This window comes from Kogia breviceps, chromosome 3, assembly GCF_026419965.1.
Source record: "Kogia breviceps isolate mKogBre1 chromosome 3, mKogBre1 haplotype 1, whole genome shotgun sequence".
NCBI lineage: Eukaryota > Metazoa > Chordata > Mammalia > Artiodactyla > Physeteridae > Kogia > Kogia breviceps.
The window spans coordinates 92,357,492-92,368,378 of record NC_081312.1 but is presented as its reverse complement, the minus strand read 5'-3'; the positions used below and the strand labels follow the sequence as shown (position 1 = coordinate 92,368,378).

Here is a 10,887-nt window from a genome sequence, read left to right as displayed (position 1 = left end):
AGCCTTGTGGGCAATAAGACAGTGAAGGTGGCATCCCTGATTCCCGTGGCTGCCGGTTTGTTTTAATTTTTGGATTAATGTTCAGTTGCAGATGCAAGAGCCTTGGCCCACCAAGAAATGTAACCTTCAGCCGAGATTTTCTTGTCTCTTCTGATATGTGATTTCACATCCTCTCAGTGCTTCAGCAGTTTCATCTTCTCCATTCCTAAAAGAACCTGCATTTCCGTTTCTCAGCTCCCTTCCTGGCTTCCTGTGTGCTAAGCCTCTTGCAGTTGTCATCATGTCTTCAGAATGCATTTGATAGGTACAGGAAGTTGCACCAGACGGGAGACGGAACCAGCAATCAATAAAAAAAGAACTATGTTTCTAAGAAAAATGCATCACGTCTTCCCCTGGGAGTTGTGTACCATATGTCCTAATATCCGTGGAACAATGGGTCTAATTTTTAGCTCTTCTGCTTGGCTTTCCCAGCCATCTCAACAAAAAAGAAAATGGACCTTTTAACCTGCTTCCCAGCTTGCAGATGATTTACACTAAAGATTGCCTTTCCCTTTAACCCTTTCCTCAGATATCACAAAATAAAATCTCTCCTTTCTCTCCCTCCAGCTTTATTTCTCCTGGCTACTAGTTTAGTATATTTATGGTGCATGAGTCATCAAGCTGCCGCCTGATTGGATAAAAACCAAGCACTCCTGAGACCATCAGTCAATTACAGCTATTCTCAGCTCCATTCACTGATTTATTAGCTTGCACACACAGAGAGAAATTCATTCAGCAAAGTTCATTCATAAAAATTTCAACACTCTGCGTATCATCCTGCACATCTCAGCCTTCTGTTGCGGATAGGCTCCTGAAAGAAGCTCTCAGGGGAGTCGGGGAGGGAGGGAAGCTCGGAGCCAGGGTGGGCAGGCTGGGAGGGGATCTGAGGAACACGGAGGGATCACAAGTCCCTGAAATAATGCGGAGCAGCGCCTGTCACTAGCACTCCTGGCTTGTGGCCCAGAAGGGATGCATGACAAGATCTTCCAAGAGAGGGCAGCCATCAGAAGAAACGAACCCAGGCACAAGGGCCTTTGGCCCACATATACATTTTCTTTTCTCCTTTTTAAAAAAATGAGCAATCACTGGAACAAGTAAAGGGTTAATGAGCCAGAGATTGCCCCGCCCTGTGGGAACCGGAGGGAGCAGGTTTGAAAGTTCCTGTGTGCAGAAGGGGAGGCTGGGGGGTAGGGGGCGTTAAATATTTCTGCAAGGCTCCCGCACCGCCAGCGATGCGGCGGGACCGGCTGGCCGGGCGCGCGGCCCCGTTCCGCGCCTAAGAGTTGGCCGTGAGCGGCTGCCGCCGCCGCCGCGAGGCTGGGTCCAGGCTTTCCCAGCAAGGAACCCGAGGCGAGAACACCGGGTGCCGCCGCTGGGCCAGGGAGGGACTGAAATCAGCTGGGAAGGCGTTTTCCCCTGGGCTGTTACCCTCGAGGATCCGGAGCCGAGGCGGGCGAGGGCGAGAACGGAGTTGGAGAGGTGGCAGCCGCCAAGTTGCACGGGGTGTTGAGGCATTTGCTTTCCGCACTGTTTATCTAGCAGACGACTAGGCGATTTATGCAACAGTATCCTGTTTCAGCACCGCCAAGGCTATGCGAGAACGCGGTCCGGACAGCCTGGCAGGACTCGTGCTGTATGTAGGACTCTTCAGGCACCCCGGGATGCTGCACAGGGCCAAGTATAGCCGCTTTCGGAACGAGTCCATCACGTCCTTGGACGAAGGCAGCCCCGGAGGCTCGGCGGGGAACAAGGGCTCGCCGCAGCCTCCCTACCCCGCCCTGGCACCTCACCTGCCGGCTGAAGATGCCACCTTGGCCTCCCAGGAGAGCCCCACCCCACTGTGCACCTTGATCCCTCGCATGGCCAGCGTAAAGCTGGCCAACCCAGCCACCTTGCTGAGTCTGAAAAACTTTTGCTTGGGTACCAAAGAGGTACCTCGACTCAAGCTCCAGGAAAGCCAAGACCCGGCTCCCAGCAGCCCGACTTCCCCTGAAACCAGTCTGAATAGGGCCATGCCAGCACCTCCGCCTCAGCGGGACGCCCTGGGGCACAGGGCGACCTCTTTAACTCCTGATGCCTGTCCCCTTGCCAGCCCTGGGGAGCCAACCCCTGGGAGCAGACAGGACAAGCACTTTCTGCAGCATCTGTTGGGGATGGGCATGAACTACTATGTGAGGGTAAGTCCATTTTCCTCTCTGCACTCCTTCTACAAGGGGCACCTTCTCTGCTTTCTGAAAGGGGCTGCACATCACCTGGCTGGGTTCTAGGTTTGGATAAGACCTTGTGTAGCTGGAGGGAGGGCAGGAGGGAGGCTGAGCTTATAGGTTTCCCTACAGATATCTGGCCTGTATTGGAGTCACACAACTTTTGGCTCAGGGGCATGAACTGGTGCTAACTCTTAGGTAGTTGCCAGGTGTAGGGGCAACTTCTCATAGAGACAGCTGAATTGTCCCCACCGGACTGATCATTCTGGCCAAGAAGACTCAAGAATTTCAAATCTAATTAGTGATTGAGACCCCATCAATTTTACTGGCCACTGTGTTTCAGTAGAGATTTTTGTGCTAGAGGAATACGTGGTGTGTAAGGGACTTGTATTATTTCTGAAAATCTAATTCAGCATTTAGCAAACACTTCTCAGAACATGGCTGAGCTTCTAGTCTCGTGCTAGGAGCTAGTCTTAGGTCTTCGGTGCACATTTTTTGTCTTTATTGTCTACGCTGTGCCCACTGGTCCTTGCCCATGAGCTACGTGCAAAATCAAGGTCTTTACTGGCTTTGCATCTGCCCTTTTCCATTCCAGATCTGGGTAAAAGAAGAATAGAAGATTTGGCCTCTGCCCTTCTAGAGCTCACATTTCAATCGGGGAGACCAGCAAATGCGTGTGAAATAATAAGAGGACAATATTTAGCAATAGATATCTGGTGTGAGAATGCTGAGGGAATTCTGATAAAGGGAAAGGTTGTTGTGGTCTGGGATTCATTCACATGGGAAACCTTCAGGAAAAGGTGCATCTTGGAAGAGCTATCAGATTTTTACTGGCAGAAAGGGGGAGACTCCTGGCAGGGCAAGAATATGAGCAAAGTCCAAATGGCAGGTATCACTGTCGTGGCTGCAGGGGAGCATCACACTGGGATTAATTGGAGAAGAGAGGGGATGCTGGAGGGTGGTGGGTGATAGAGAGTATGGCTGACACATAGTTGATGCTCAAACAAATTTGAGTCAAATAAAGACAAATACAGATCTCGGGTAGCTTGGAGAGGAGGGAGCAGCTGACCAAAGATCTTAATGCCAGATGGGGAGTTTGTAAACACTCTGATTCACAAACAGAAGCCATCACAGGTTTGTAGGCCAACTATAACTTGATGAAAGTGGTTTCAAAAAGATCAGTCTGTGAATTTATTTTAGATGGACTGAAGCAAGGAAAAATTAGAGATTTGGAGGCCATTAGGAAAGATGCTCTGGGAGTTTAGGCACCAGGGGATGGGAACATTGATTAATGTGAAGATGAGAGAAAGGAGATGAATGTAAGAGCCTCTGTGAGAAGCCTCAACAGTCTTGGGTGACTGAGCAGATCACTTCAGATCATAATACACGTAACAGAATGGTGAACATTTATTAAGCAGTGGGTAGATTGCTGAGTGTGTTATTGCTATTTATAGAGGTTGTGGATGATTACTGATAAAGGAGTTGTGAGGAATGAAAAATAACTTCAAATGTAAGCCTCAGAATTGGGATTGGTGATGTGAGTGATAGAAACAGAATGAGTTGGGAAGGGGGTCATGCTAAGTTTGCTTTCGACATGTTATGTTTAAAGGGATGATATCTAAGTGGTACTAATTTGTAGGTAGCAGTCGTATAAGACTAGCATTCAGGTGAGAAGTCTGATCTGAAAGTAGACATTTAAGAGATAGCCCAATAACTGTATCACACACAGGCAGTTAAGATCTCAAAGAAGGCCAGATAATGAACACTGGAAGGGTTACAGTGAGAGCAGGCTGGGCAGCCTAGGTGAACTGATAACAAAAATCTCCAAGGAAGGGCTTCCCTGGTGGCGCAGTGGTTGAGAATCCGCCTGCCGATGCAGGGGACACGGGTTCGTGCCCCGGTCCGGGAAGATCCCACATGCCGCGGAGTGGCTGGGCCCGTGAGCCATGGCCGCTGAGCCTGCGCGTCCGGAGCCTGTGCTCCGCAACGGGAGAGGCCACAACAGTGAGGCCCGCATACCACAAAAAAAAAAAAAATCTCCAAGGAAGATAAATTTATGGGACACTCAGCTCTTACCCTCCGTCACAGTGACACAACTCAAAATGGAAATAGTTACATGTATCTACTAAAAGTTCGTGGGCAATTCTCATTGGTCAAGCTTAAGCATCTTCCAGGCTCTAATGGAAAAATGTGACTCTCCAAACCCATACTTGGCATCTGCCTTCCCATCACCTAGACATCCTCTACCGTCTGCCTTGCCTTTCCTTCCCTCTTGTACTTCCTTCCACCTCCCCACACCCACACACCTGTACAATTTTAAATGTGAAAGAGTTGCTGTGTGATCTCCATTTTCCTTAGAGAGTGTCACCACTGGCATTTTAGATTTTTAACGAGGATGCCAACTGTCTTTTCCTGGCAATGATGACTGACCCCAGGAAAAGTGCTGACCCCATGATCCACGTGAATCATACTAGGTTGCCAATAGACAGTGACGTGACACCAGTTAACACCTCTTTTAGGAAGTCAAAATACATGGAAAAGCCTACTTTATTAATTTTTATAAAACCCTACTTTGAAAGATGGAAGGAACTCAGAAGTTATCAAGTTCAATGCCTCTATGGGGAAACTGAAGTCCAGAGAAATGAAATTTTTTAAGGCCACATAGGTGAGTCAAAAGGAGAGTTAACACTAGAACCCAATTGCCCCGTGTGCCAGTCTTTGCTCTTTTCACCACAGGTTTTCATCCTGTTTGAGATCCTTCTCAGAATTCTTTTAGGTGTGATGTGAACCAATTTTAAAAGACAAAATGCCAACCTATTAATTTACAGTGAAAAATATTGTGCCAAGTAAACCAAAATTGTGATCCCATCTGTAGGAAAATGCACATAGAAAGATTTAAATCAAAGGTTTCTTGGTGATGATGGAATCAGAGCAGAGAAGCGAGAGAGACATTCTTTTTTATTTTTTATTTTTTTGTGGTACGCGGTCCTCTCACTGTTGTGGCCTCTCCCGTTGCGGAGCACAGGCTCCAGACGCGCAGGCTCAGAGGCCATGGCTCACGGGCCCACCCGCTCCGCAGCATGTGGGATCCTCCTGGACCGGGGCACGAACCCGTGTCCCCTACATCAGCAGGCGGACTCTCAACCACTGCGCCACCAGGGAAGCCCGACATTCTTTTTTTAAAAATTTATTTTATAAAGGTAACACTTGTTTATAACATTGTATGTTTCATGTGTACAACATTATATTTCTACTTCTGTATACACTACAGGGTGCTCACCACCAAAAGTTTAGTTTCCATCCGTCACCATACAGTTGACCCCTTTACCCATTTTGTCGCCTGCCCCTCTCCCTCTGATAACCTGTACTATGTTCTCTGTATCTACATGTTTTGTTTTGTTTATTTTTGTTTGTGTTTTATATTCCACATATGAATGAAATCATATGGTATTTGCCTTCTCTGTCTGACTTATTTCACTTAGCATAATACTCTTAAGGTCCATCCACATTGTTGCAAATGGCAAGATTTCATTCTTTTTTTTTATGGCTAATATTCCAGTGTGTGTGTGTGTGTGTGTGTGTGTGTGTGTGTGTGTGTGTGTGTGTGTATGTGTGTGTGTATATATATATATATATATATATATATATATATATGCCACATCTTCTTTATCCAATCATCCATTGATGGGCACTGAGGTTGCTTCCATACCTTGGCTAATATAAACAATGCTGTGATGAACATCGCGGTGCATATATCTTTTTGAGTTAGTGTTTTGAATTCTTTGGATAAATACCCAGAAGTGACGTTTCTAGATTGTATAGTAGTTCTATTTTTAAATTTTTTAGGAACTTCCATACTGTTCTCCATAGTGGCTGTACCAATTTACATTCCCACCAACATTGTTTGAAGGTTCCCTTTTCTCCACACCCTCTCCAGCATTTATTGTTTGTAGATTTTTTGATGATGGCCATTCTGACTGGTATGAGGTGATAGAGATATTCTTGATGGCTAGTGGACATAGGGGCAACTCTTTTAGGCAAAAGGCAGCCACATATTCTACTCTCTTATCCACATCATGTTACTGCTCCTCTCTTTGCCCAAATTTATTTTATTCATTCTCTCATCTATTGAGAAAATATGTACTGTGAACCAATTATGTGACAAGAACTGTTCCAGGCCTTGGGCATACATCAGTGAATTAAGAGACCAGGTCGGAGCCCTCATGGAACTTACATTCCAGTGAGGGAAGTTGAGCCATGATTGAATAAATAAGCAAATATAATATGTCACATGTAATAAGTGCTAGGGGCAATAAAGCAGGGGAAATAAGAAAGGCAGTTATTGGGTAGAGATGGAGGATACTGTATTCTTTCTGTGTAAAAAATGGCATAGTTAGAGCTACTTTTCAGTTTGTCTTGCATCTTTCATCTTCACATTAGGGACTTAATTTGCCATCTACTCTAAGTTAGAGTTGACTGGATTAAATATCCTTTTTAAAAAGACTCTTCTTCTGGTCTTATGATGTAGAATCAATTTTACAGCTGAGAATACTTGATGAATCCTGAGCACTTTCTTTTAAGCTCAGAACTTGAACCCCCTGAAGGTCTCTCAAGGAAGGTGGGTTAGCAAACCATTCTTTGAGAGATATCAAATTAGAAATGGACAGCCAGACTGGGTCTGGGCAAAGTAGTGAGGTGGGTGAAGTCTGTTAAATGTGGCCAAATGGTGACATTTGTTCCCACCATAAGATTAAGTTTCGTTTCTTTATGGGGTCTTCCCAAGTCACTTCATCTAGCAAGAAACGTTCATGTGGAGGTCTCCCAGGTGCCCAGCGTGGTCTGTGCATGGTGGGCGTGGAAAATATACAACATGACCAGTGCGCGTGTGTCTAAAATGAGAGAACTGGTCTGTATGGCCTTTAAGGTGCCCCCATCACCAGCATTTTTCTTCTTCTTCCAGTTTTACTGAGATATAATTAACATACGGCACTGTATAAGTTTAAGGTGTACAGTATCATGATCTGACTTACATACATCATGAAATGATCACCACGGTAAGTTTAGTGAACATCCATCACCTCACATAGATACAAAATAAAAGAAAAAGCAAGAAATACTTTTTCCTTGTGATAAGAAGTCATAGGATTTACTCTCTTAACCACTTTCATACATAATGTACCATCACCAGCATTTAAAGGCACTAAGGCTCCTTTCTCCACATGGGAGGTATTTATTTATTTATTTATTTATTTATTTTTGCGGTATGCGGGCCTCTCACTGTTGTGGCCTCTCCCGTTGCGGAGCACAGGCTCGAGCGGCCATGGCTCACGGGCTTAGTTGCTCCGCGGCATGTGGGATCTTCCCGGACCAGGGCACGAACCCGTGTCTCCTGCATCGGCAGGCGGATTCTCAACCACTGCGCCACCAGGGAAGCCCCACATGGGAGGTATTTAAATATTAGTTTCCTTTCCCACACCCTGTCCATAGATTGCCTACAAATTAATTCAAAGACTAAATAAAGTAGAGGCAAAGAAACTAACCTGGATAGAACTGCCACAGGTAAGCACAGTAGCTCTCACAATAACCCTCTGAGGAAGGCTGTTTTCTCCAGGTGAGGGCACAAAGACCCCAAGAGTTTGCCGTCTACCCTACACTTTACTCCTTACATAAGTAGCAGACTGAGAATTCAAATCCAGGTTTGTCTCACTCCAGTGCTTGTCTTCTTCCCACCCTCTCCCCTTACCTCTGAGCAAGTCAGGCAGTCCTGCAGGTTCGTAAATGGAGTAGCACAGATGAAGGACCGTGCTGGGCAGGAGAACTTTATTATAGGACCAACCCATAGAATTTGTCTGCTTGCTTTCATTTGCATGATTTCAGTCTCCTCACTTCAGCCTCACCCAGCCCAATGGTTTCCCCAGACTGTATTAGTGTCCTAGGGCTGTTGTAACAAGTATCACAAGCTGAGTGACATATAACCAGAGGCATTTATTCTCTCTCAGTTCTGGAGGCTAGAAGTCTGAAATCAAGCTATCGGCAGGACATGATCTCTCTGAAGGCTCTCAGAGAGGATCCTTCATTGCCTCTTGTAGCTTTTGTGGGCTGCTAGCAATCCTTGGCATTCCTTGGCTTATAGAAGCATGGCTCCAGTCTCCGCCTTCATCTTCACATGGCTTTCTCTCCTGTGTGTCCAAGGACACCAGTCATTAGATTAGGGCTCACACTACTCCATTATGACTTCATCTTAACTTGATTATATCTGCAAAGGCTCAACTTTCAAATAAGGCCCCATTCATAGGTTCTGGGGGGTTAAGACTTCACCTTATCTTTTCGAGCAATGCACTCCAACCCTTAACAGTCCCCACGAACATTTACTGCAATGTGTTTGCCCACAGAGACTTTCTTGGGTATTGGGCTCATCAGCTTTGTGTGCAAATATGACCTTTTTAACTTCCTTTGTAAATCTCACGGTATCGTCTCACCCTCCTGAAGCTGTAGACTAGTATTGTCTACTGTCTATTGTCTACGATAGATGTGGTCGACGGCACTACAATGTTCTGTCTGCCCCAAGTGTCTTTTCTGCAGGAGAGCACTGGTCTAGGAATTATGAGATCTGGGTTAAAGTAATGGCTCTGACACTAGCCAGCTGTGTGACCTGGGATGAGTCATTTCACCTCCTCATTTTTTCATATTTAAAACAAGAGTTTGAATAGAATGCTGCCTAAGATCCTGAGACCCCAGGTCTCCTTTCCCGCTGGTCTGAAATCTCCTTGTATTAGGATCTCTTTTCTGAAGGAAATAACTTTTCACATCTTTGTCTTAATAGAGAAGAGATGGAATGTCCTTAGCACCCTCTTACTAACACTGAGCTGGCTTTACCAGTAAAGCAGAAACATTGCAGTGGCATGGGTGCAGGTGGTCAAAATTTTAGAAAGATGGTGAGATAGGAGTCACATGGAACAGCATCCAAGTGTGGGATTCCAGGGAGGAGCGGAGGGCAGACGGGTCCGGGGGCAGGCCAGGGTGAATGATGGTGGATGACACTCTTGGGACCGTGGCCTAGCTCACGGGGTCTTGCTGGCCGGGTCATGCTGGGGCTTGGTGTCCAATCTGAGGTCTGTAGGAACAGCAGGAGTTAACCCTTCTCTGTTCTCTCTGGACAAAAGTGATAAGAGAAAAATGCCTTGCCACACACATAGACAGTCTGGTAACTCTAACCTTGAAAGAGGAAGATTTCTAACCCTGGGAAACCCTTGAAGAGACTGTCCCATGGTTTATGCAAAATAAAGGCAGACCTTGGTGGTGTGGATCAGGTGCCCACAGCTAATGGAGGTGCTTTCTGCCTCTGCTAATTTCCCTTTTTTCAAAGTTATTGGTGGTTAAAAGAGACGTAATACGGGTGGGAGGAAATAATTCCAGCTAAAACTGACAATTTGGCATGGAGGGTATTATATTTCCTTCCTATTTCCTTCTTGAAGTAGATGAAGAAGTAGATTCTTCTAGAACTTAGGAAAATCCTGGTAGGTTTGACCTGTTGTTCCTATTCTCTTTAAACTCTCACACATCCCTTGATCTGACCAGTCCTTGACCACCCCTGACCACTAGAGCATTAATTGGAATAGAGTTTCAGAGATCACCAGGTCCAAAACCTTCATTTGCAGTTGAGGAGAGAGGCTCAGAGATGTGAAGTGACTTGCCCCAAGCCACACAGCAACTTAGTGGTGGAGCCCAGACAAGAGCTCCCAGTTCTGTCTACAACACTCTTGTCTTTTTTCTATTGAAGTATAGTTGATTTATAATGTTGTGTTAGTTTCAGGTGTACAGCACAGTGATTCAGTTATACATACATATGTGTGTGTGTGTGTGTGTGTGTGTGTGTGTATATATATATATATGTATAACTGATATATATATTCTTTTTCAAATTCTTTTCCCTTATAGGTTATTATAAAATATTGAGTATAGTTCTCTGTGCTATATAGTAAGTCCTTGTTGGTTATCTATTTTATATATTGCAGTGTGTATGTCCAACACTCTATTTTCTGCCCCTATCTTGCTTCACCTTCCCTCATTCCCCAGAGTAAATGCTCTATGTCAAACACGTCTACTTGATTGAAATGTTGAGCATATGTGTTTTTTTAAACACCAGAATAAAAACTTTTTTCTAATAGGAAAACTGTTCTTAAAAAGCAGTGAGAAGGAAAAAGAGAGCAAGGAAGCCAAAGTGCAGTGGCTTTGCCAGTTTTACCCTTTTGTTTATGGAGGTCCCTGTGGGTGGCAACGTGTCCACGTTGGACCAGGACTTGTACAACATGCATGGACTGGCCCCGTTTCATTCATCTTCCGAAACCCTTTGGGGTCATTTCCCTAATGCGGCTTTTCCTCTCACTTCCATTTTCACATTACTTTAAAGCCAATAGCATGTCATCACATGGGTTGGACTGAACCAACGCTGTTCCCTAATGTGACAGTCCCGTCACGAGGAGAGTGATCTAAATGATACACACAGCTCACAGGGCAAGGTCATTTCACAGTTTCTTCCCCAGTGCGGGAGTATGAGGTAGCTGGGGTCTCTTACCCTCTCCTAAGAGATACAAGCTTTGGATTTCACGGAGGTCTGGTCAGATTTGCACTGAAGTATTAAGAT

General features: G+C 45.4%; 1 protein-coding gene across 4 annotated transcripts in view; it reads left to right on the top strand.

Annotated features, from left to right (window-relative positions):
• Positions 1–1,158: 1,158 nt before the first annotated feature.
• Positions 1,159–10,887, top strand: part of SHC4 (SHC adaptor protein 4) — a 130,529-nt gene continuing 120,800 nt past the window's right edge. For 2 of the 4 annotated variants that reach the window (XM_067029216.1, XM_067029217.1), the window contains exon 1: positions 1,538–2,216. In XM_067029216.1, the coding sequence (XP_066885317.1) occupies positions 1,632–2,216 (585 nt within the window). In that variant the 5' untranslated portion in view covers positions 1,538–1,631. Of the gene's footprint in view, positions 2,217–10,887 lie in introns of all 4 variants that reach the window. The other 2 variants (XM_059058592.2, XM_059058591.2) reach the window with 2 other exon arrangements.